The following is a 26250-nucleotide window of genomic DNA, read 5'->3' as shown; positions in this document are numbered from 1 at the left end:
ATATTTTTAACACTTGAAAAATTTTATATTTTAAATATTAAATATGTTAAAAATACTTCCTAAAATCAATGTGAAACACATTCTTAATTTTTTTTTTTATCATTCAAGTATTAAAAATATTTTTTAAAATAACTTCCAAACACACTTTTAATAAATAATCATTCCCTATACAATCTAATTTATCTTTTTATATTTAACCTTAGAAAGATTGTCCCAAAGTAATCACAGAACTTTCATACAATCCGAGTAGTTTCAAAGGCTTTGAAGGAGAGCAACCTACGTAACTTTATTCAAAATTCCTATTGTAAATGTCTTTGTCCACCTCTCCTTTGCCTTTCACATCTTTCCCTTGTCTGGGAGTGGGTTTTCGGATGACTCAGAGATTTTTCTTTAAAAAACACTTTTCATATTATAAAATGTTTTTTAAAAACATTATCAAACCAACTTTACAGAGAAGATGTTTGACAAAATCTCAAACCGTAAATGAGAGACTTATAAAAATTAATTCCCATGTTTTATAAAAAATTATTTTTAAAAATAAAAAATGTATATATAAAAGCATGTGATAAGCCAAATAATTGCAGCTCGCCATCGCGTCGAGATGCACGTAATATTTTTAGCCCCCTCTCCTGCTCTTTTACTGGTATCCAAAGTAATCAGCATGTCAGCATTCGTCAGTGGTCAGAGAAACAAGAATCGATCAAAGGAAAAAAAAAAGAACCAAGAAGATGGAAAATGAGAGGGAAAAAAAATCTGTAAATAGGAGCGAGAAAAAGCAACAAAGGAAAAGACGAAGACAGCCCTAATCTCACCTTAATTTGCTCAACCATATCGCACGGTCCAATGAGATCCAACCACGTGGGCCCACCATTTAACAGTAAAATAAATTAGTAAATAATTATATAATGCTACCACAAGGTCCTTACTGTGGGTCCCAAAATCATAGCCATCCGATGTGACCCCGAACTGATGGTGCGCTTTCATTTTTAGCCGTTTGATTGAAAACGATTGCCTCATTTCCTCTCGCTTCAGTCCCTCTCTAGATTTCTGACAATACAGAGGAAGGCAGTGCAGAGCAGGGCAGAGCAGTGGAGCTGAGCTAAATTTCTCTTTCTTTCTCTCTCTAAATTTCTCTTTCTAGCTTTCTGCATTTGGCTTTGGAGTTTGGAGAGCAGGAAAGAAAGGTTTTCTGATTACGAGACCGTCTGTTTGTCTTCAGGGTCTCTGCCCTTTTCTTCTCTTTTTTTTTTTTTATCCCTCTTGATCTCGTTTTAAGCCTCCGTTTTATGGGTTCCCGTCGCTGATCATTGGGTCACCAGCGCGCTTTTTCTTCGTTTGGGAGGTGGAGGGGTTGCTGTTCATGGTGTTTTTTCGTCTTCTGCATTTCCTCTGTTACGTCTGGTACGTGCTGTTCTCTTCCTCCTACTGAAAATTTTGTCGGGAAATTTTGGTGAAGAAGCTGGAGATTTTTTCTAGTCGGTGATTTGTATGGTATTCGATTTTTTATTTTTTAAATTTTGTGGTTTTGAATTGTTATGGTTCTTTCTGGGTCTGGGTTGAATAGTTTACTGGAATTGAGTCAAACTTGAGACTGTTTGGGTGAAAAAAAAAAAAAAAAAGGGCAAAGAAAAGAAAGGGTTGGTGAAAGACGCTTTTATTTTTTTGGGTTCACTTTATTTTCTTTGCTTTTATTTATTTTTTTCGTCTTTTCCAGGCACCCAAACGGAGCCTTACTGTTCAAAATTTGAATATGATTGACCTCTGTTTTTTTGAGGAGCTGTGATCTTGTCTTTTGCATGAGTTGTAACACATAACAAAAGTTGCAGTTTTGGATCGAGACATGGCATTTATACCTTATCTTCATAGCTCCCTCAATTGGGCTTCCCTGGACCACTCAGCTTTCCTTGTTTTCAGTTCATGTCTTCGGCTTTATATTGCCAATTGTCTCCTTGCAGCTTCTGATTTACCCTAGACTGAAGTTATTGATTGTCGGCACACTGCATCAAAATTTTGCTTGGTTCTCAGTTTGGTTAAGGTGTGTGGGTTGTAGTAGGCCGCGTACTGTGATGAAATTGAAGAAAAATAGGGTCAAATTGTCAGTGACCACTACACTTGTATGATTGCTTTTTTGCTTTTGGTATGTTGACCATGAATCCACAAAAGAATTTCCATCCAAGAGATTCTGAATATGATTATATTTTTTTTTTCTAAACCAAAAAACTAAGAGGGTTCTGAGAATTAAGTGGAATGGAAATGATTAGGGAGTGATTTGGGATTAGTCTAACTTCTTGTTATGGAGAAGGACAGAAAGTAGATGACGAAAAAAATTTACAGTATTGTTCTCTTAGTGGATGTAGCCCACTATTTGGAAGCTCTGGAGAAAACTCGGCTGATCTGAGATGAGAAATTCGATATCATGGGCAAAATCTTTGCGTAAAGCAACATCTACCCTTAATATTCATTTCTAAAAAATTTGGTAACCTTTATCTTCCCCGCTTCGACATACGGTGTGCCAAAGCAATTGTACCACAAATCCCTGAAATTAGACTCAAGAGCTTGAGTTGTTTGAAGGTTCTCTAAATTAGTCAGGCTCATATATACAGAGGAATGACAGTTTTTCTCACTTCCTCAAAAGTTTAACTACTCATTCGGTTAGGATGTTGGCGTGATAGTTAAAACCTATTTGTCTACTTTCCTTGTTGGATGAATTATGGCTTCTACAAGCTATATAGTAACTAAATATAGATGTTCCACTTAACAACGATTCGAAATCAAGAAATGTCATAAAAAGTTTTGAGTCATGTTTAAGCAACATTGAAGTAACTTGCAGGGTGGATGAGAGAAGGGATGGAGACAGGTCTTTCTTGCTTATAAGAAAGGTATAGCTTGTTGTTCAAGGGGCTTTAAGCAGCTTCATTGCTTTGGTTGCTTAGCTTCATTAGATGTATGATCAAAAGAGAGAAAGGGGTCCCATCTGTCTGGGAACTTACAAAGTCACTAATAAAGATTGTACTAAGTTTTCACTTATAAAAGAAGATTATACCAAGTTTACTTGTTTGCATCTAGTATCTTATTCTTTCCTTTACAATAGCATGTCCTCTCATACCTTGTTTGAAATGCTTTTAAATTGATAGATTATTAATTTTGGCCATGGTACGGTTTTCAATTTTGCCTTTTGTCTTTCAGAAGGGTCTGTATCTTTGCGAATCATAGCAGAATTTTGCAGCTGAAAAGAATGCTTAGGAGCTTTGTTGTTGCAAGGTTTTTCAGGAATGGGACACAGGTGAATTGTGAGAACATTTGAATCTGGTACCTTGCCATCTGAGATAACAGAAACCTCAGGACTTACCCAGTCTATGGAACATCATTTGGAGCTCAAAAGTATTTCAAGGAATCAGCAAATCTCGGGGAAAGCAGAGAAGATCTTATCACCTCAAGTGAGCCAAAGTAAAAAGGTGGGAGACAGGTTGAAATCAGAGAAATTTAACTTGTCTTATGCCGATCTTCATCATGAAATAACAAAGAGTGTGGACAATATCCTGCCTAAATCTTCAGGGAATCACCTAAAGCAACGGGTTGAGGGTAAGGCAACTGAAGACGAAGAGCTTGTCAAGTACATGTCAAATCTGCCAAGTTATCTGGAGAGGCGAGAAAACTTCCAGGAGAAAGCTTTGAGTTTTGGGGTCCTTGACTGGGGTCGTCTTGAAAAATGGCAATATGACCATAAACAGATCCCCAACAAAAGTAGGAGACATTCATCATCCAGTAGCAATAGCTCCTCTCTTTTCTCAACAGATGAATCATCCACCCATTCTAGCGGAGGTCACAGTTGCTCTCCTACACGTCAAAGGATTCGTCGCCCTACACTGCAATCTCATCTGAAAGCATCTCCTGCAGAAGGCTTTTCTGAAGGTGTCAAATTCTTTGGAGGAAATGCTGGAAAGTTTCAAGATCTTAATGCCCCCAGTGGTACCCCCTTCAGTGGGCAGCAAAGGTTTATCAAAACAAATCAGTCTTCTTGCCAAACCCAATCAGAAATCAAGCTGGAAAAGTGCAAGATAAATAGTTCGGACCCGAAGGCCTCTGCAGAAATGAGAACTTCAACAAATTTGGAAAATTGTGAGATGGCTTCCTGCTCAAAGGGAAAGATGAAAATTCAAGATGGTGATTTTGCAGAGAGAAAGGAGGGCTCACAAGAACCAAATCGTATTATTATTTTCAAAGAGTGCCCCAAAAAATACAGAACAGCAGTTGCCCATTCGCCAAGAGATCTCCCCAAGAATGGTCATTCGGGATTATCTCAGCTTCCTGGTTCATCAGCTGCTCGAGGATCAACAGAAGCACCCCGAAGAAGTTTTTCAGAGAGATCTAACTCTACAAAGGTTCACTCTGCAAAGCTCTATTCTGGCATTCCACATTCATGCCCATTGCCCTGTGATGTTGATAGTAGTAAGGCCTCACAGATTAAACAACCAAGCTCCATGGATGTAGGGAGTATCAAGTTTCCTTTTGATGCATCAGTGTGTCCAACAAATCTGGTCAGAAGCAAAAATCCAGAAGAAAAAAAACCAACTATAGTGCCAACAAATTCAACTGCAAGAGAACCTTCTGAGGGATCAGATCTGAAGAAAGGCACAGTTGCTGCTGCAAAAGTGAGAAACTCTTCTCCTACTCGTCGGTTTGGCATCAGTATGAGTAGGATAATCAGAAATTCTAGCTCCAAAGATGGTATGGCTATACCACCATTGAGCTCTTCACGTGTTGATACAAAATCTGGTCCGGATAGAGCTATGGCTGCCTGCATGGATAGTTATAGTGATGGACAAAATGCTACCAGCAGGGCCAGGTCCAGCCCTCTGAGAAGATTACTCGACCCATTACTGAAGCCAAAGGCAGGAAACAGCCATCAGTTTCCTGAGCCTTTACAGAAGGATTCAACATCAATTGATAGGAGCTGCCTATCATCCAAAGAACAGTTAGATTCTTCTAATTCACGGTCAGGAAAAGTAAAATTGGATCTGAGCAGTTGTAGGACAATCAATGTCAATGATTCCTATCGGAATAAGAAGCATGGGTCATTGCCAGTGCAAGCTCTTCTACAAGTTGCAGTTAAGAATGGTCTTCCTCTGTTTACATTTGCAGTTGACGGTGACAAGGACATTCTTGCTGCCACAATGAGGAAGTCTACCATAGGGAAGGATGACTACAGCTGGATCTACACATTCTTCACCATTAGTGAAGTCAAGAAAAAGAATAGAAGCTGGATAAATCAAGGACAAAAAGGCAAAGGTCATGGTTACATCCCGAATGTTGTTGCCCAGATGAAGGTGTCTGATTCTCAGTTTTCCAGTTTGACAATATGCAATTCTACAAAGCAATTCAGCCTGAGGGAATTTGTTTTGTTTGCTGTCGACCTAAGACAGGCTGATGAGCAAACATCAAACATCCAGCCAAATGATGAGCTTGCAGCGATGGTTGTCAAGATCCCAAAAGAGAACACTGGAAGTTCAATTAAAGATGAGCAGCAGAGCAGCTATTTCAATGATTTATCAGCGAGTGTTTCCAATGGTAATTCTCCCGAGGTGAAGTGTCAACCTGTTTGGGAGGAAAATGTGCAGAATCAGCCCTTTGCTGGAAGCCAAGACCATTTTATCACAAAAGTCATTCTTCCAAGCGGTGTTCATAGTCTACCCAATAAAGGAGAACCTTCCCGGCTCCTTGAGAGATGGAAATCAGGTGGATCATGCGACTGTGGCGGTTGGGATATGGGTTGCAAACTGAGGGTTCTTGTCAACCAGAATCAACACAGGAAGAAACCAAGCCCACCCACCACAGATAGATTTGAGCTTTTCTCACTGGTACCTAGTTTCTCCATGGACCAAGCAATTTGCCTCTCAATCAATATTTCATTTGTTTCTGCTAATTCACTTCTCCCTTCTATCTTTCTGCAGGAAGGAGTTGAAGCAGACGAGCCTATATTCAGCATGTCCTCATTCAAGGATGGCATCTATTCAGCTGAATTCAGTTCACCACTCTCACTTCTACAGGCATTCTCCATCTGTATAGCAGTCTTGAACAGCCGGACGCAACCCTCAGAAATGAGCAACCCTTCTGAAGAAAGAAGCGACGGCATAATAAAGGCTCCTAATCAGGTCCAAGGAGAGGCTGCTGCACGCTATGTCTCATATCCACCCCTTTCTCCAGTGGGGAGAGTCTAGATTCACAGAATGAAGCATCTCATATAATTAAACACAGGCTGTAATTTTATTTTATAAGGCCTGTTATAGTATTAATTGAAAGCTACCCCCAGACCATAGCAACTTCGAACCCACTTCTTACAGAAGAGGCAATGTCCTCTGTGCTTGGAAGATAGTATTTTCATCAATATAAGCTTGTATTCATGAGTGAATGGTACTCTGCAGTCTCAGTAATTCATGAAGCCTTAGAGCCAAAGGCACTAGGCCAGTTTCTGGTGGTAAATTTCCTAGATTTTGAAGCTATATTTAGAACATTATTGGAAAGTGGGACAAACAAACCAAGAATAAATAGCTGAATTAACAAAAAAGACACTGAATCATATTAAGCCATCATGTTTTCAAATTTTAACTTTTAGCAGTGAACCAAAGCAGGGAAAAGCATAAAAGGTAATAAACCTATTTCGGAAATTGTTTTGGAATTGTTTCTTAAAACAAAAAATAAAATAGGGTCTGCTTAGGAATATTTTTAAAAATAGTTTAAAAAAAAAGTTTTTTGAGAATAGTTTTTAAAAGTAATTTTTTTTTAATGTTTTAACAAGAGTCCATTTATGTTTTCTATATTTTTAAAATATTTTTTAAAAATAATGTTATCGATAATATTTTATTTTCAATCATTTTTTGTATATTTATATAATTATTTTTAAAATAATCATAAAAAATAATTAAAATATATTCTCCAAAAACATTTTATTTTCAAAACAAATTACAGGAAAACAGTTTTTTGTCAAAAAAAAATTATCGATGTTTTTAATTCTAAAAACCAATTCCCATATAGGCTCTAGTTTTATAACTTTAAAAATATAATTGATAAATTTTGTATAGAAACAATTTTTTGAGAATTTATTTTGAAAATAGCTTGATTCTTAGAATAAATTTTAAGTGTTTGAATTGTTTTTTAGACTGTTTTGAGTAATAATTAAAACTATGCGAAATATTTGAAAACTTTTGCATTATATTCAAATATTTTTTTTAATTAAGAATTGTTTTAAACTTTTTTGAAAATTGCTTTCTACAAACAAGAGATGTTATATATTTCTTTTCTTTGTATCTAAGCACTATATTGTCATATTTAGATAATTTTTTGTTTTTGTTTTCTTTTTTTTCTTTTTGAAAAAACTTATATGAGTGAGTGTTTGGTAAAATTTAACATTTATTATTTAATGATTTAAGTTAAATTATTTAAGTTAAAATTTATTATTTTAATTATTAAGATTGATAAAATAAACTTAAAACGTTTTTTAAATTATCAATTTTGACATATTCATCTTTATAAATTATAATTAGGACAAATGAGATTAAAAAATAATAAAGGTGGTGGACTAGGAGATCATGTAAATAATTAAGATAAATAGTGGTAAAAAGATAAAATTAAGAATAAATTAATTGATTTTACTTATCACTTAAATTATTTTTGACTTTAAGTCATATCATTAAGTTATTTTACTAAATATATTTAATTTAAGTTATTAAATCACTTTAAATTATAAAATTGATTTATTAAACACTTTTATCTCTTTTTTAACCCAATTCTCCTGTCTTTGTACATTTTTTAACAATCTAAACATAATGATATATTTAAGATACAGAAGTAAAACCATATTTGATAACTGTTTTTAGTTATAAAAAATAATTTTTTAGAGCAGTTTTTGAATAATTTTTTTATGTTTTACAGAAAAAAATCTATTTAAAAATATGAAATATTTTTAATCTATTTTTAATAATTTTTATATTTAATACTTTATTTTTAATTATTCTATATATTTATATAATTATTTTAAAAATAACTCTAAAAAAAGTAAAAATAAATAAAAATAATTAAAAGATGTTATGCCCAAAATTTTCCGTTGTTCAATTGTTTCTTCTACCATCGTATGCCATGTGGCGTTTTGCATAAAGATTTTGGGCTAAGAACCTGACATTTGAGGCCCATTTCAAGAAAGACCAAAATCTAAAACAGCCCAAGGTGGGGACTGTACTTGTCAGATCAATCAATCAACGGTCCACATCTCACCGCACATCACACTCCATTTTTCTTTGAATTTTCGTCCCACTTTCCATCTTCGTCTATACTCTCAAGAGTCTAAACCCAGCTGTGACCTTTTCTTCAACAAACTTGAACCAAACGCAGCGTTTCAGACCAATCAACTACTGAATTAACTGTAAATCTCTGTTTCCAAACTCAAAAACTCGAATTCGAATTCGATCAAAATTCTGTATGATAACAACACTAATCATGTTTTGCTTTTCAAATTGTTGATCCGTTAATTTCACTCGCGCATGGAGAGAAGACTCGAATAAACCAACCTCTGTACACGATTCGGAGGCCCCAAAACGCAGTGTTTCATGTGGAGACTTGTGCTCTGCGCAGAGTTTCTCCACTAATTGACGCCCACCTTCCAATTCTCTTCCTCTAATGGCGTTTTATATTACTCGTCGGGCTTCAAAGGTCTCTCTCTGATCATATTTATATATGTTTTCTGTGTCCTTGTGATTGTATTATTGATGATTTTGATTGTTTGATTACTTTTCTGTGAAGGTATGGAGAAGAATTTGCGGAGAGGTGGTGCTAGAAATTCCCCTGCTGGCCCAGAAGTGGAAGCTTCTTCTGGCAGGACTCTTTTTTCAGGTCATCCCATTGAGCTCTGAGTATATGTTAGTTTTCGAAAGATTGATGTTTTCAGATTGTTTTTGAATGGTTTTTAATCAAATTGTTCTTTTATTGCTTGCAAAAGTAAAAATTTTGGAATGTCAGTGTTTGATGAAACTCTGGTTTCTCTTCAATGGCCCCAAGATGATGGGTTTGTAAGTTCGGATTGCTGTGTAAAGTACTATTCATTCATTCAATTTTGATTGTTCATCCAGGAATGGCCTAATTTGTTATTTGACTGAGGGTTGAACTGGGATTTTGTTCTTTCAAGTTTCATCATGGTGTTTGCAGTGCATTCCCATATTGCTGGCACATTCCTTAATCACTTTTTTTTTTTTTAGTATTTTGGTGGTTTGATTAAAGAAACAAAAGGGAAGATGATGGCAACGAAGATACATTTTGATACTAATTGATACAATATAAATTATTTCCATAAGCCTGGGAATGAAGCTTTTGATTCACTGGGGTGAAGTAATATGGGTTGTATAACATACCTGGGCATCCTGATTCTGCTATTGCAGCAAGTTGAACCATATGTAGACTGCTAGGCTGCTTGTATCTAGGGAGAGGCTCAATGTTTTTCGGGTATAGTTGCTCTCATCTAACACATCCTTGTTATCTATAGTGACTTCAATGTTGTTGGACTAACTCATGGTTCTGCTTGAAGAAGAACTGCTAGATCCTTTACAAGTGCTTCTATCATAACCCTTTACAGTTTTGCTGCTCTTGTGAATATAATAGAGTGGCTTCCATCTAATGGCTTTGGGAAGAAATTCCTCTTTTCCCCTCTCTCCATTATGACTGATAGGTTGAAAATTGCTGTGGAACCCAGTGCATCTATCTTGATTAGTAACACTTTTTTTTATTACATTGGACTATTCATTACAGAATATTTTTTTCTCTTTCATTGATTTGCTGATGTGGTTCTTGTGGGTTCTACACATATGCAGTGGCTTCTCTATTTGCAATATTTGTTATGTTTCTTCTCCTTTTAATCCTTTTTCTTTTCCTGTTTTCCTTCTTTGTTACTTTTTTAGATCTGGAATCATATGGATGTTGATAGTATGTAGGTTTGTTCTATTTACAGTACATTCATGGATTGGCTGCTCGAGGGGTACATTATTTACATAGACCTGGACCAGTACTTCAGGATGCTGGGTTCTTTCTTCTTCCAGTGGGTACCACTGTTGGGTTTTGCATTGTACCCTGTAATCTACAGTGTAAAATTACACTGGTATCCATTCTCCTAAAATTGTGTCATTTCAGGAACTTGGTCAAGACAAGGCTTACATCAGTGAGACTGTATTCACCTTCATCTTTTTTTCCTTTCTCTTGGTAAGGTTTTATAGTCCGTTTCTTATTAATATTCAGTTTAATTTTGTATTGTCAACTAATATTTTGGTAAGATTGTTTCTTTCAGTTTTTTTGTATAGAAATATGCATTAACACCTGGATTCCACCTAGGATTGGTACCATTGCAGACAATGATGTAATAGTCATGTTTCAATGTTTAAAAGTGACAACTCATTTATCACATTGATGTATGCAAAGCTTCTTCTATTTATTAGCTTCGGATGCTGGCATCAAAATAGGCCATGTAATGTTCCAGTCTTCGGTAAACATTTTTTGAGGTTAGGAATAACTGAATCATGCTTTCATCATGGCCTATCTTATCTAATTATTTCTTTACCCTTATTATTGGTGACAAGTCATTGAATTTATCATTACTAGGCTGAGATGTGAATCCAAAGTTTCCCACTGTTGTTTATTCTAATACATTGTTATCTCCTGCTACAGTGGACATTTCACCCTTTTGTTTTCCAGAGCAAGAAAATCTATACAGTTTTGCTATGGTGCCGGGTTCTGGCTTTTTTAGTTGTAAGTACAGATGATAGTATAGCATCTTTATTGTTCTTTAGGGTGCTTATAAATGTACTATTTCCATCCTCTGAATTTTTTTTCCCTTAGATATGCCAGATCTCCATCTCCCTTGCAAAGAAAAATTATGAAGGCTGCTTGGCATGCATAAATAAGTTTTTTTTAATGCTTCTAGTAGGGGAAAAAATTATTGAATATTTCATTGAAAAATTGGGATGTGGATTCTCTATTTCTCTTGTGCTTATAGTTCAAACTAGCTGTTCCATCAGCTACCAACGAGTTATGCTGTCATCAGTTTTTTTTCTTCTATATTTTAAGGAGAGCACCAAATTTTTGGCACACAATTTTATGAATGGATCTTTTGAAGTTTCCAGACTTCTTTTGAGATTTTATAAATGTTTGTGCATGCCATAAAGTTTCCTTGCAGTCCCCAAAATACCCTATCAACTTATCCAATACTTTGAATTTAGTTTCAAAACCTGAAGTAAATACTAAACATGTAAAGGCCTTCAAGTTACTTCTTACTCTCCATATCCATTAAATTACCAGTGTGCAAGAAGCAATGAAGCAGGACTTTTAAGAAATATTCCTGTCACAGCACAAGAGAATCACCTTGTATAATTTCTCCAATGCACTGCTTCAAGACAACCTTCATTAAAACTGATTTTTAAAGAATATTGTGCATCTAAAATATGGAGTTTATCTTGTGAGATACTAAAGTGGATTCCATATGATACATTTGTTCAATGTTTATGAATACGACTAAAAGTCGGTTCTCTTTTCTCGATATTCACTTCAGTCCAGCGGGCAAGCGCTTATGTCTGGAACCGTTAAACAGGCCAATGCACAATTGCTAATTGCTGCAAAAGAGATTTACCCACTTCTCTTTTTCTGAGACGTAGAGAGTCACCTGCATGTGTACATCCTTTGTTGAACTATATTTGGTGACCTTCTATTAGTTGTATTTTGGGAATTTTCATAAGCAAAATCGTTCAATTGATTATGCAAGAAGGTGGGAACACAGTAAAGGGACCCACTCTCCCACAACGAGAATATTTTTCTGCTAAAGTTAACCTCTTAGATGATACCTGTCTGTGTGTTGCATATTTGACAAAACTAAGCTGTCCATAAATCTATATCAATCAACTGTCTAAAAATACCTGTCAGGAAATGTTTCCAGCACAGTGGACAAAGATTAAATGATTCATCTGTAAAGCTCCCACCCTGCTGAAGGAAAATGTTCTTTTTCAAGATTTCTATTAGGATCCTTTCACTCACACCTAGAGCAGGAAAATGGATTCTATCAGTCATAACATTATTGACTTGCTTAACATTTCTTTCACTTCTGCATCATTCAATGTATATATGTACATAATGCTGAAAGAATAGTTGAAGTAAAAGTTTGGTTGTGTTGTCATGCTCTATCTATATGAAAATTCCTTCTAAGTACACTGTATTTTTCTCAGGCTTCTCAAATTCTCCGGATCATCACATTCTATTCAACTCAGCTTCCTGGCTCAAACTATCATTGTCGGGAGGTAAAAATGATAGAACAGCTAATGCTGCTTTATCATGGAAAATTTTAATTCATTATGTTTAACTCATTGTGATCAAAGCAATTGTTTACAATCAGGTACAACTGTCTCTTTCAGGGCTCAAAACTTGCCAGGCTGCCTCTCCCTGACAATGCACTTGAAGTTCTCTTAATTAACTGTAAATTTTGATTTTGTGATTTTTTTAGTATTTCTATTTAATTACACAATTTACACCATGATGCTCATTTGATTGTATCAATGTACAGTTCCCCGAGGTGTTATATATGGCTGTGGTGACTTGATATTTTCATCTCACATGATCTTTACCTTAGTATTTGTTCTCACATATCAAAAATATGGTACCAAGAGGTAATTCATTTTTTATTTTTTTCTTGTACTAGGTGCATTTACATCTCTTTATAACAATTTTTATGTTATGTTATTTTCCTAATTGCAAATGCTAATGTATACTGAAACAAAACAGCTTTTATCATCAGGCATATAGAAAACTCAGTGGCTCGTGGTTAAGTGGATGTGTAGTATTCTATTGATTCTGTTGGCACTTTTGTGGCTTATTCTCACAGGTGTATTAAGCAATTTTCTTGGTTAATTGCTGTGATTCAGAGCCTCTTGATTATAGCTTCTCGCAAGCATTACACAGTTGACGTTGTTGTTGCATGGTAAAAGGAGGATACTGTTCTGCTCTTTAAATAATAGTTTGAGGAACACTGTTCTGCTCTTTGTTATCGTTGTTTTGTTTGATTCTATGCAGGTACACTGTAAGTTTGGTGGTATTCTTTGTTGACAATAAATTGCCTGGTCAGCACTATAATTTTATTTTCCTCATTTTAGCATTATTTACTCAAGGTTTCTCTCTTAGAGTCTATTTGAAATCAACTTTTTTAATGATTTTTATATGTTGAAACAAGGTTCTATCATTCATCGTGGCAGCATCTCTTTATCTTACCTCTAAATTGCAAAAATAGTTTTCATTTTGGATAAGATTCTTCACCTTGTATGAATGTGCCTTGTCGGAGTTAAGAGTTGTATTTATGTGGAGTTGAAATGATTTGTTTAGAGCTAAACACAATTCCAAAAAAAAAAAAAAAACAAAATTTTCAAGCAATAGAGGATGAGAATGCAGTTGCTTTACAAAGGACAGGATCATTCTCGTGTTTTTTCCCTTTTCATTCTTGAGAAAAGAGACGCCCATGTTATACATTCATGTAAACTGTAGCATTGACTCTTTGTATTGCCTATTTTTTTGCAGAACTACCCGACCGATCCCCTGGAACTATATCTCTGCCACTGCTACCATTGAGTGCCAAAGATGAGGATGGCAAGAACAAAGAAGAGCACAAGAAGTTCCCTAATGGGAATTCCATATACACTGTAGATTTAGTATAGAAAACCAATGTTACTTCAAATCACCTATTACTCCTGTGTAAAGCTATATCCTTAGGGATTCAAACTTCACAAATGTTGCCTCCCGTGATGGATGACCCCATTGATACAGGGGTGAATTCTAACGAAACAGCAGCAGTAGCTGAAGATGGCCATGCTGCTGTTACTTGGTTTGGGATATGTACCACAATTCTTACCTAGACTGATGCTACCACAACCTTTTCTCAAGACCAAGAAACCCCATCTGTATAATTCTTAAAAAATGAAATGAACCATCCCGGTTTCTCAAATGCAGCTTCTTGCTTTCCCATCCCTTTGTTTTCAGTTGTTAATTTCGTAGAATCTCACTGTCATGTTGTTAGTAAATTACTCGAACTTTGTTGCAAAAAATTGATGAGCTGAGTAAGCTGTTCTGTTCAAGTGATGATTGTGAGTGAGCTGTTCTCGTCTAATGATGATCATGAATTATTGTGTGGCAGCAAAAGTGTGCTGGGGACCATGCCACTTTGATGGGGTCACAGTCACAGACTCAAAAGAGAAGCAGTTTTCTGAGGTACGATGTATCATCTACAATAATATCATATAAATTATTTACATATGCTGGTTGGGATTTATTATTCATGCTTATCTGATAGTCTCTATACATTCGCCTGAATTTTCATGAACTAAATGTATGAGAAACTTATGGAGTAGAAAAAGAGAGATTAGGCCAACAAGTACAAGGGTTGTTCTCTTTTAAAAAATCTCTGTAATATCAGTGATACGAGGTGGGCATGTGAGGCTTGTCAAAGACAATGGGGCTGGCATGAGGCAATGGTGACAATTAAATAATGCTTCTTGTCTTGTGCCCTACAACAAGGGCCACCACTCCCATCTTTTATTATGCTTTTCTCTATGCAAATCCTCTTTATAGGATGTGAAAGAACATCGGAGACAAAACTCAGTTCCATCACATGACTCCTCTCAGTTTTACTCTGCATCAAAGGGTTACGGGACTGTTCTCTTTCCTTTTTGCTCTTATCTCATGTTGCATGTCCTCTCCCCCTGCCCTACTAATATCATACATATATCACATATGTGGAAAGGAAAAAAGAAGTGATCATTATACCAGTGGGATGCACTTCATTTAAAATCTGGCTCAGCTGCAAATCTTGCTATAAAAAACAAATGCATGTACCCCATTTTCTTTTGTGACTGAAACATCGGTTTTCCTGCCTGCAATAAATGAAAAAGCATTACACCCACTGATTCAGTATCATATGAACTTTATTTTGACCATATGACTACTTCTAATTCTTACTAAAATGGAGTTTTATATACATTTTTAGCTATTGGGATGAACTGATTAAGGAGAGATGATGCAATCATGCAAAGTTGCTTCTGTTTTGACAGAAACCTGTAGGTTTCCCATTCACATTTCTCTCTAGCTTCCCCTTTTGAGCCATTTTTTTTGTCTTTGATTTAGTCTTCTTGCCTCTTTTGGTCTACTGGTAGACCAAACCATGGTGATTTATTTACCCTTGGAAGTTTCCTTATTGGTACATAGTATAGAGGAGGAGGGAGACAGGAAATCAGCAAATATCTGAAATCCTGTGGTGACATTCCATAATGGGTGGTATTGGTTGGCCATGTGGGCTTCCCCAGGGGATGGAGACCAGTTGTGTTTGTGGGGGGTCTCTTGCATGCGTTAGATGATGGCAATGCGAGGCCCATCTTCACTCATTTTCCTTCTTTCTTTTCAAGCTACATGTTGAGCTGGAAAAGTTTATCTACAACAGCCTCGGCTCACACTCACTGCCTTTTCCATCATTTCAGCCACATCTTCTTCCTTACTATTATTTTCTTATTTTATTTTAAGGTCCCGCTCGAGTCCCCAATGGATACATACTATCGATACATAACCAATGAGATGGTATCATGTGAATATTTCAATCTCATTGCTTTGTACCCAATCCGGTTCTATTGTTTTATCCGATTGGCCATATATATATATATAAAGAGAGATATTTTAGTGGGGATATTTAATATTTCTAATATTTAAATGATAAAAAAATTTAACTATTAAAAAAATTAAAAATGTTTTTTAGAATCACAGTCAAACGATTCTAAGAGTTAATTTTATAATGATTTTAAAAAATATTTACAATTTTTCTAATATTTGAATTTTTTTGTCATTTAAAAAATCTTAAAATATTTTTTAAAATTAGTACAAAATACATAGTTGGACCTGATGAATTGAGATTTTGAGCAGCATAGATATTTGAGTTCTAAGACAAAAAAATATGTGATGTCTGCAAACATCTGAAACAGAAAATAGCATAAACCATTGAAAAATTCAGGCCAGAGCTTTTGTGAAAAAGTAGAAACTTTTCGGTTTATATCCTAACCAACCCTAAAGTATAAAACCTTTTCTCCCTATGTGCTACAAAATCATTAAGATACACTCATTCTTAAAATTAATTATTTGAATATTATATTATTTTAAAAATAAAATAATAAATTAATTAATGATAATGATAATAAAGTCCCAAGTGGAAGCCTATTTTCAGGAGGATATGATGACAATGACTGCACATTATTTAATTCAAAACTTTACCAAAACTATGGTCCAAGATGGTCTCATTCACGCCGTTGATTCATTTGACTTTGACCCACATGAATGCAACGTGATTCGGCGATTAATCGTTTCTCTCAATCCCCGATCAGTTCAAAGACGTGGCGAAAATAATCATGAACACTATGAACGACCTACTGTCCCACGCGCTATCATGCGCGTGCTAAACCTTCCTCCAATAATGGAGCAATTTCAATTTTTTTTTCTTTTTCCTTTAAGAAAGAAGTAGTTATTTCATATCTTTTAAGCAATTGAAAAAATAAAAGTGATTTAAAAAACTAAATAAATTCTTAAAATGAAAACAAAAAATTTGGTGACAGACTTTTAGGCCTGCTTATGACTGTTTTCGAAAAAAAAAATTTTTAATCTGAAATATTTTTAATATTTTTTAAAATAAAATTTATATTTTATGTTTTATTTTTAATCATTTTAATTTATATAATTATTTTTTAAAATGGTAGCTAGAGAACATTACTAATAAAGGTGTAGCACCCAAGCTATTGTACATTTAAGAGCCAGTTTGGACAATTCCGAGAAGGGCTTATTCAGGGTTGTGGTGAGGTGTACGCGGTGGAATGGAGCGTGGGAGTGCAGTGGAGTGCCTATCTGGAACAGAAAAGAAACTAGAAAAACAGAATAAAACAGGGGAGGGAAAAGCAGAAACGAGGGAATGATGAGGTGGAGAGAGAGAGAAAGAGAGATTCAGAAAAGTGGAGGAAAGCTGAAAACGGAAATGTAGAGAGAGAAACAGGAAGAGGGACAGAAAGAGAGAGAAACCTTGGATCCAAAAAGTTTTCTCTCTCTTTTTCTCGTTAAACAAACAATGCCATTCTTCCTTTGATTTTTCCTTCTCTCTTTCCCTCATTTTCTCATTGTTTTCTCTGTCTTCAAGCAAGGCCTATACTTCTAGGCCAGAGAGAGATTTGATCCGTTGTGTTTCTCTCTCTCTGTCTCTAGAATTTTCGATTCCGACAATGGGAGCTCGCTGCTCCAAATTCTCGCTCTGCTGGTGGCCGCATCTCAAATCAAACAGCCAGGATTCGTTCGATCTCGGTAAGTGTTTCTCGTGCTCTCGGTTTTTTTCTCGAGGTTTTCTTTCCCGTCTGTTTGGTTCTGGGGGAAAAATGAGTTAGAGGAAAAGGAAGTGCTTAATAATGGTGAAGAGAGGATGCCATTATATAAGGCGTTTTCGTTTGCTTTCGCTGGTTTTCTCGGGAATCAGGTGGTTGGGTGTTCGTCGATTCTGTTATGGTAATTAGGGTTTTTGGCGTCGTTTGATCCAGAGAACGGAGGCAAAAATGAAGGGGACTCATTGCCTAGTTTCGGAGAGTTTAGCTTGGACCAACTGAGAGCTGCGACGTTGGGATTTTCTTCTGATAATATCGTGTCAGAGCATGGTGAGAAAGCTCCCAATGTTGTTTACAAAGGAAAGCTCGAAGATGACCGTTGGATCGCTGTTAAACGTTTCAATAAGTCCGCTTGGCCCGATTCTCGGCAATTCCTGGTTTGTGCTCTGTTACTTTGATTTTAATTTTATGTGGCTTAATTTTCCTTTGTTTAGATAGTTAGACGTAACCTCTTTTTGGTTGCTGAAAAAAAATCATGGAAAGGGAAAGGGGGAAATATTGTGTCTAATCTTGCTTTTGTTTCTAAACAGTCATATTAGGATGGGTGAGCTGAGGTTTTGGCTTCCCTGGTTTATTCCTACCTTCACTAAGGAAGGAAATGAAACATTATTTTTATTTGTTTTTATCTAAGCAAACGTTTGGTTGTATTTTAGGAAGAAGCTAGAGCAGTGGGGCAGCTTCGAAATGAGCGATTGGCAAATTTGATTGGATGTTGCTGTGAAGGGGAAGAGAGATTGCTTGTTGCGGAGTTCATGCCTAATGAAACTCTCTCAAAGCACCTTTTCCATTGTAAATTTCTTTCACCAATTCTTTAGTAGATCTCTCTCTTCTTATGGTTTGAATTTGTTGCGGTAAAATGTATTGCATGTAATGTGAATGGCTTTTTGTTAACAAATTTTATTAAGCATTTCTTGCTTTCTACTAGGTGATGTTATGTGCATGATGTGTGCACTGCGACGCACACAGCCCCAAAAATGAAATGAATAAAAGGATTTATATGGCAAGGAAGCGTGCCCACTAGAAAGTACTCCAAACTGTACCGAGTTATTATCCAAAATTTGGATTTTAAATGGTAGCAGTGACAAAAGTAACCCACTGACTATCACTGCACCACTTTTATATCATACCGATTTTGTCAGCAAAAACACCCTTTTCCCTGAAAATCACCCTTTTCAGGAAAATCTGAAATTTGGTGTGGCAGAACCTTTTCTAACGTCAATGGGAAATCTGTTGTTGGTGATTTGAGTTTTAAATAAATAATGAAGTGATGGGACTGTGAGGGGCAGTATTCCTCAATAATTAGAATATGGTAGGTAATTTATTACCTGGAAAATTGATGTTGCTTTAATTGGCATTGATTGACTTGGTTTAGGGGAGGCACAGCCCATGAAATGGGCAATGAGGCTGAGAGTGGCTCTTTATTTGGCACAAGCTTTGGAATACTGCAGTAGTAAAGGGCGGGCATTGTACCATGACCTGAATGCTTACAGAGTTTTATTTGATCAGGTACTTTCACCGTTTTCACTGTCATGTTTACTGACCTTTTCAGTTTGTTATTTTAGTCCACTCATGGTGAATCAACATTTTACAGGATGGTAATCCCAGGCTCTCCTGCTTTGGCCTTATGAAGAATAGCAGAGATGGCAAAAGCTATAGTACAAACTTGGCCTTCACCCCCCCAGAATACTTGAGAACAGGTAATAGCTAGTGGAATGCTATGTGATGTTATAATGATCTTCTTTTCACATGCAAAGGGCATGCAGCATTATTTGTTTTATTGCCATTGCAGTATGTTAAAAGAACTTGAAAATGTGAATAAGGATGTTAGGCATTTTGCAACTACTACCAACATTGAACATTACAGGAAAGGAAAAAGGCTGGGGATGCTGGGAACCCCTAAGCTACTATTTAGTGAGAAAGTATCTTTCTTTCTTAGGCTAGGCTAAACATTAGCACCCATTTCTTGTCCCTTAGGCTTCTGGCCGCAAAAGATATCATATTTTCATTATCATTAGCAGGGGCCCTAAGGTATACACATTATAATTTATTAAGTTACCATGGAAGTATTTGTATCAGGCCCTAAACCTTGTCCTCCAACAAACCCCATAAGCTTGTGGATCCCAATTGGAGTTTGTTGTTGGCAAGAATTTATTTAAAATCAATAATAATAAGAACAATTTCTATCATTGATCAAAATTGAGGATCTCAACTAATTTCAGGTGGGGAGACTTTTTCTACTAATTTTTATTTATCAATATTTTCTTTCCAACATCCAACTAGAGAGTTCACAAATTTGCATGGCCACATTAGAGAGTGATGTCAAGAGCATGACACAATCACTCACACTAAAATCATTTAAAACTAAGCAATTGTTCCAATATGCATGTTGATTTGTTCAGTATACCAATTTATTTTTTCAAAATTAAATGCTTTCATGCAAACCCAAAGGAGTATTTATTTCGCACATCAAAGACAGATTAGAATGATTGTGAATAACAGGATCACAAACCCAAGTATATTCCTATTTCCTGTTTATCTCAATATCATACATGTATGATATACATTTCTTATGCATTTGCAAGTCTTTAACTGAGGTGATGTATGCTTCCGTTTGACAGGTAGAGTGACTGCTGAAAGTGTAGTTTACAGCTTTGGCACACTATTGCTTGATCTTCTCAGTGGAAAACATATCCCCCCAAGCCATGTAAGCTCCATTCCCTCTACTAATTTTCATTGGTGGTGAAGCATGCACAGATTTTCTTGACATTCTGTGGAAACTCTTTGCTAGAGAAATTAAGTTAGGATTTAATCATGTCTATTAAAAAATGAGCTTGCATCGTGTTACTGCCTAAATGTCAGCATGTAGTTTATTACATAACTTCCACTTTCACACTGCAATTTTTTTTTTAATAAAAAAAATTATTTGACCATTTTTTTTCTGACTAACAAGAAGGTCAGACTTTGGGACTTAGATTTCATCCACTTGAGTGTGCTTCTGGACTGATTTTGGGATTTCTAGGCCATATGACACTTTTAAGAGTATGGGGTGGTAAAACAACTCTTTTTATCCTCTTTTGCCTGCTTCCATTGTCAGCTTGTTTGCTGGTGATCTAATGCAACATTGGACTAATGAGCACGAGTATATAGAGAGAGAAACAATATATCCTGCTCCACAGTCTTCTGCAGTTTTCAGAAACTTTGCTTCAACTTATGTTTCTGCTGTTGTTAGAGCCTCAAAATCTAAATTGGAGCATCCTAAAAAATGATTCCAATTGAAGTGTTCAAAGGCCTGCCAGTGCTACTTAGACCATGATTCGCTATCACAGATCTTAGTTTTGTGATGTTTATTCTAATAGAAAACTGGGCAGCCATTTTTTTGCATTCAGATGTTCTGCAGGCATGATCTGATATCTTAGGTCTTTTAAAATTCCCATTTCATATCACTTTTTTGGATGTCTACATGAATTCATGCTCTATTCATGAATCCTTCTGTTTTGTTTTTTAAAAAAGTCAAGTTGTTGTTTGCCTAACCAGTGCTACTTAGAGCATGATTAGGCATCACAGATCTTAATTTTTTTATTGTTCATTCTAATGGAAAACTGAGCAGCCATTTCTTGCATTCTGATAATCTGTATTGCATAATCTGATCTGTTAGGTCATTTAAGATTGCTTGCCCACATCATATCACTTTTCCATGAATTATGCTCCATTCATGAATCTATCTGTTCTGTTTTTCAAAGTAGTTGCTTCCCTAACCTCTTATGCTTAGACCAGGATTAGCTATCGTGGATCATAGTTTTTTTATGTTTATTCTAATGAGAACTGGGCAACCATTTCTTGCATTCAGATAATCTATATGCATAACTTTATTTCTTAGGTCCTATAAGATTGCTTGCCCATGCCTTATATCTTTTTTGGAAGTCTAGATGAATTCATGCTCCATTTATGAATCTGTTTGTTCTGTTTATCAAAGAAGTCATGTAATTGCTTCATAAGTTGGTGCAGCAAACACACTGAACTGATTACAGGCATAATTGGACCAATTTAGGTATAACTAATTATCATGAATCCTAGTTTGTTTATGATGTGTACTCTAATGGAATGCTAGGGCATCCTTGTCTTACATCAATCTGTATGCATAATCTGACATCTTATATCCTTTGAGATGGCTTGTTCATATCACATAAATTGTTCAGAAGTTTCAAGCATTCATGCTCCATTACTGATCATTCTGTTCCATTTTGCAACTTTGTGATGAAATTACTTTGATAAGATGGTATAAAATGCACACTAATCTAAAAGCTACAAGCCTCAAATCTAGGTGTATATAAAGAAGCAAGAACTGATTTTGTGCCTGTGAGTTCAACTGCAACAGAGATGAGCAAGCAGCTATGGCCCTTGAAATTCCACTAGATTATGGGGATTTTTTATGCTTATTCACTGTCAAACTAGTTTGTATGTTATGCACAATTTTTCCCCTGCATTTTCTGTTAAAGATGATTATTCAAAAAAGGATAATTTGTAAAAGTTGCAAATCCATCCTTTTTATTGCATTGAATTTGAGGTATTGGTGAAAAGAATTTGGATGATTGCCCCTTTGTGTTTTAGTTTGTACAATCTGATGAGAACGAAATAGGTCTTTTGACAATATGGAACCGTCAGAGCAAGTTCTCGAATCCTTTTTTGAGTAAATTTTTGGAATGTATTAGGCATTGTATAGAGGAGACATCAATGTCTATGGTGGATTTTGTTGATTGGTGGGGTTTGAAGTAGAAGAGTGACGGACCTATGTCTCTCTTTTTTGTTCTTTTAATTGGTGCTCTTTGTATACTTCCTGTGTAATTTGGAGCATGTGTGTGTGTGTATGTGTATGTGTATTGTGCGCTTATAAAAAATATTTTGAGATGTTTAACATTTATTTGAGGTTCAAGTCTAGCGCATTTTTTTTCTTGCATTTAATCCCTAAGGTTGAGTACCAATTTGGCCTTAATTAGTTTTAGCTTCAGCAACATTTATGTAACTTAAATGTTAGAACCATCAAAATGAGTTGAAATACTTAGAATTTCTCTGCACTGACTGCCTTTGTTTAATTAGTTTTTGCTCAAGTGCTTGTATTTGAGTTAAATATTTCAAATGTGGTTAAAGTTGCAACCACATGCATCTGGCTCATTGTCAACACTTAAAAGGGCAATAAATAAAAAATATAAACAAGAATGATTATAATTTTGTCAACTTATTGCCTTTGATTACTTGGTGATGGTTGTGGTGGGGTTGGTCAGCATTGCAAGGTTTGGGTCTCCATAGCTTGAACATGGAAGGTTCCTCGGTTATCAAAAATAAAAAATAAAAAATAAGAATTTTGTTAGATTACAGAAAGTTGATGTAGATACTCCCCCCTATTTAATTTCTGCAGGCACTTGACCTGATACGTGGCAAGAATTTTCTGATGTTAATGGACTCATGTTTGGAGGGCCATTTCTCAAATGATGATGGAACTGAATTAGTGCGGTTAGCTTCACGTTGCTTACAGTATGAGCCCCGTGAGAGGCCAAATGCTAGATCTCTTGTGACTTCTCTGACTCCTCTTCAAAAAGAAACTGAGGTACACTTCACTTCTTTATTCCGTACCTGTATCCAACCTATAGGAAGATTTTTGTTTTTGCTAATTTTTTATTTCTTTCTTTATTTTATTTTTATAGGGTGGGAGGCCTGTGTCAGGGCACCTGCCAGCATTTTTTAAAATATTCAATGCCTCAGTATTTTCATTTGATAAAGGAACTAGGTATGCCCTGTAACTGCAAGTCTGCAAGTGATCCATGTGGACCTCTGCCTATGCCTTTATAGTCTTGAGCTGACAGCTTTACTCTACTGTGTGCAATGTCTTATAGAATGCTCTAAGCTATCAGTACCTACTGTTTTATCCATGCTTAAGGAACAAGGCTATTCTTTTTCTGTATATTTCTTCACAGAAACTTACAAATTTTGTTGGAAGGATTGGGATATAGATTTTCCCATTCTCCCTATATAGGGCATATATTTGATATTAAACTATCAGTGGAACTGTATATGACAGTTTTAATCTTTGATTAACTGTGTTAAGTCATCAAAATTTTGGCGCCTGGATGATATGGAATCTTCCTGATCATTTAACAGTAACTGTTGAATTTGGTCTGCGATGAAGACTGTAGGGACTTCAATCTAGTCGTAAGGAGACTATTGACAGAAGCGTTTGGTTGGTGCAATTTCATGGCTTTGATGAACTAGTGCATATCAACCAATAATTCCCATACAGACTCACACTGAAATCTTTGCTTCAGCAGTGCATTACTCTGCCAAGCCTGACTTCTTGTTTAAATCTGGTTTGCATTATTAGAATTGAATGAGGACTACTTCGAAGATATTATATATTTTCTCATCAAGGTTCATAGCAGGTACCATCATACGTTCTGATGGGTATTCAACAAGAAACTGTATCCCCAGCAGAAACGCTACCTTTGACGCCTCTAGGTGAAGCGTGCTCAAGAATGGATCTGACTGCAATTCATGAAATATTGGAGAAGGTTGGATACAAGGATGATGAAGGGGTGGCGAATGAGGTTAGTGATTTGAATTTGATCCTCTACTTCAGAAAAAGAAAAAAGTGGCAAAAATCAAATCCTCAATTATTTTTTTTAAATGTTATTTTTATCTTGTTGCTCATTAATTGGTTATTTACCAATTTATTTGAAACAATTACCTTTTAGAAACACTTTTTTTTATTTTTTTTTTTGTGCATATTATTGTATAAACCATTACAACTTTTACCACCCACTTTTCCAGTATATCTTCTACTTGTTCAATCATGAGTCTGTAGCTTCCCCTGTCATTTTTAACTTGAACTATGTACAATAGGAAAGATTGGTCTTGGCCAAATCATAAGTTCATGCACCCAAACAAAATAGAAATTTGGAAATTGAAGAGCATGCTTAATTAGGAAGGGTACTTAATTTGTCTTTAAACTCACTAGTTAGGTATAGAAAATTAGGTTAACTAACAGCATGCTTTATGACAATTAGTATAGAAAGTCACCTAGGTTACTTTTTTATTAGTTAGGTATGCCACGCATTGTCATGGTATATTCTGTGTGTTTAGGATTACCATTCTGGCAGACCCTTTGATAATTTAGTTTCAATTTGGAGATCCTACATGGCATGCCAAATTAAACATCTTAATTTATCTGCAATGCATCATCTCATGATTCAAGCCTAACGTGAAAGTACTTCAATTACTTGCATCTGTATTAGCAGATTGTTTTTAGTGAATTTGAACTTGATTTCTCCCAGCCGCTATCATTCAATGCCCCATGTTTTGAATTTTCCATTCTGTGCAGCTGTCTTTCCAAATGTGGACAAATCAAATACAGGAGACCCTGAATTCTAAGAAGCGTGGAGACACTGCATTTCGAGCTAAAGACTTCACCACTGCAATTGAGTGTTACACACAAGTAAGTGATTCGTCTGAAACTACAGCATCTTTAAGTAAGCATTGCTGCCCAAAAATTAATACAGGCTGAAATACATGATCAGGCATAAATTAAACATCAATTTACAGTAATAAAATACTAAAGAAATTGTTAGAGCAATTAGATGCATGCTTCTGTTTTCCTGCATCATGGAAATAAACTTTAGACTTTGTCAACTGTGGGAGTGGGGATTTTGTTTATAAACAATTGGTCATATGAGAAGTTCTACTTTTCATCAGCTGAATTAAATGAGCTTTTTGAAGTTTGTGATCTCTTATCAGCTTATGAAAATCTCCTGAGATCAGTGTCATAGGTGTTTAGCACAAAACCCTATTCAAGTTCCAAGTGGTCATAATTGAAGCCTTACTTTGTATAGGTGGTTCGCATGATAAGAAATAAATTTGCTCGATCCTTTTTTGTGTGTAGTTCATTGATGGTGGGACCATGGTGTCACCAACTGTGTTTGCAAGACGTTGCTTGTGTTACTTGATGAATGAGATGCCACAAGAAGCTCTAGGAGATGCAATGCAAGCACAAGTAGTCTCCCCTGATTGGTCAACTGCCTTCTATCTTCAAGCTGCCGCACTCTTCAGCCTTGGTATGGACAATGATGCTCGGGAAACACTCAAAGATGGCACATCCTTAGAGGCCAAAAGAAATAGAAAATGAAAGTGTATAGGTTTTTTTTCCCTATTTTTTGTTTTTTTTGGGCTCCTTACTTTTTCTTTTAAACACTCCTTGTATCTATGTCCTTATGTTTCTATTTGGCATTAAAAGTTTGTGCAGCACCAGAGGCTTGATTGTAACATGTATTTGTTGGTTTTGGGTTCATGTTTTGACCCTCATCCTTTGATCTAGGAGCTCCCACTGCACTTTGCCTTGTGTTTGTCACTTTGCCTTGTTTCTCGTCTCCTGCTGATATCCACACACCGTGTGATGATGAAGAGATTTTGGGCTCAATATTGAATGACAGAGTGTCCTTTAAGAGATGGATTTTACCAGCCTTTGTACAATGGTTTTATTGCTTCCAAAATGATTAAATCAGGATTCAGTATACGGTTTTCTGCCAGGGATCAAAATCAAAGGTTGAAGATAAAAGTTGCCCAAAGCCACCCATGTGCTTCAACTACGGGATCAGGGTGTTGGATCCATGTGGTTCCACACCACATCCCAATAGTGTTCGGACTATCGACTTGGACGTCTGACTCTTAAATTGAATTCTTTCAAGTTCATTTTCTACTTCGGTACGTTTTGAGCTCCCTCCCTCGGCAGATTTTTTAACTTTTT

The 26250-nt window shown here is 35.8% G+C and overlaps 3 protein-coding genes across 4 annotated transcripts; all 3 read left to right on the top strand.

Moving 5' to 3' along the window:
• The first annotated feature begins 1026 nt into the window (after positions 1-1026).
• On the top strand, positions 1027-6453 carry LOC117916493. 2 transcript variants are annotated; one of them, XM_034832560.1, is made up of 3 exons: positions 1027-1401; positions 3187-5858; positions 5952-6453. In XM_034832560.1, the coding sequence occupies exons 2-3, from the start codon at positions 3357-3359 to the stop codon at positions 6216-6218; spliced, it is 2769 nt and encodes a 922-aa protein (XP_034688451.1). In that variant the 5' UTR covers positions 1027-1401; positions 3187-3356; the 3' UTR covers positions 6219-6453. The 2 variants fall into 2 exon arrangements, with proteins under 2 accessions (XP_034688451.1, XP_034688452.1); XM_034832561.1 differs by lacking the exon at positions 1027-1401 and adding an exon at positions 1956-2035.
• A 1874-nt stretch (positions 6454-8327) lies between these two features.
• LOC117915706 (phosphatidylinositol:ceramide inositolphosphotransferase) lies at positions 8328-14141 on the top strand. The gene is made up of 12 exons (XM_034831338.1): positions 8328-8416; positions 8546-8703; positions 8794-8883; positions 9992-10078; positions 10171-10239; positions 10702-10782; positions 12249-12320; positions 12435-12495; positions 12584-12686; positions 12902-12997; positions 13090-13136; positions 13588-14141. The coding sequence occupies exons 2-12, from the start codon at positions 8671-8673 to the stop codon at positions 13722-13724; spliced, it is 876 nt and encodes a 291-aa protein (XP_034687229.1). The 5' UTR covers positions 8328-8416; positions 8546-8670; the 3' UTR covers positions 13725-14141.
• A 2875-nt stretch (positions 14142-17016) lies between these two features.
• Positions 17017-25961, top strand: LOC117915627 (serine/threonine-protein kinase BSK5-like). Its single transcript, XM_034831237.1, has 10 exons — positions 17017-17388; positions 17619-17839; positions 18116-18251; positions 18835-18968; positions 19054-19159; positions 20081-20166; positions 22876-23064; positions 23894-24058; positions 24832-24945; positions 25390-25961. Exons 1-10 carry the CDS (start codon positions 17310-17312, stop codon positions 25630-25632), a joined length of 1473 nt encoding a protein of 490 aa, XP_034687128.1. The 5' UTR covers positions 17017-17309; the 3' UTR covers positions 25633-25961.
• The last annotated feature ends 289 nt before the right edge of the window (positions 25962-26250 follow it).

This window comes from Vitis riparia, chromosome 6 (assembly GCF_004353265.1).
Source record: "Vitis riparia cultivar Riparia Gloire de Montpellier isolate 1030 chromosome 6, EGFV_Vit.rip_1.0, whole genome shotgun sequence".
In the NCBI taxonomy this organism is placed as follows: domain Eukaryota; kingdom Viridiplantae; phylum Streptophyta; class Magnoliopsida; order Vitales; family Vitaceae; genus Vitis; species Vitis riparia.
This window is presented reverse-complemented; position numbering and strand designations above follow the sequence as displayed.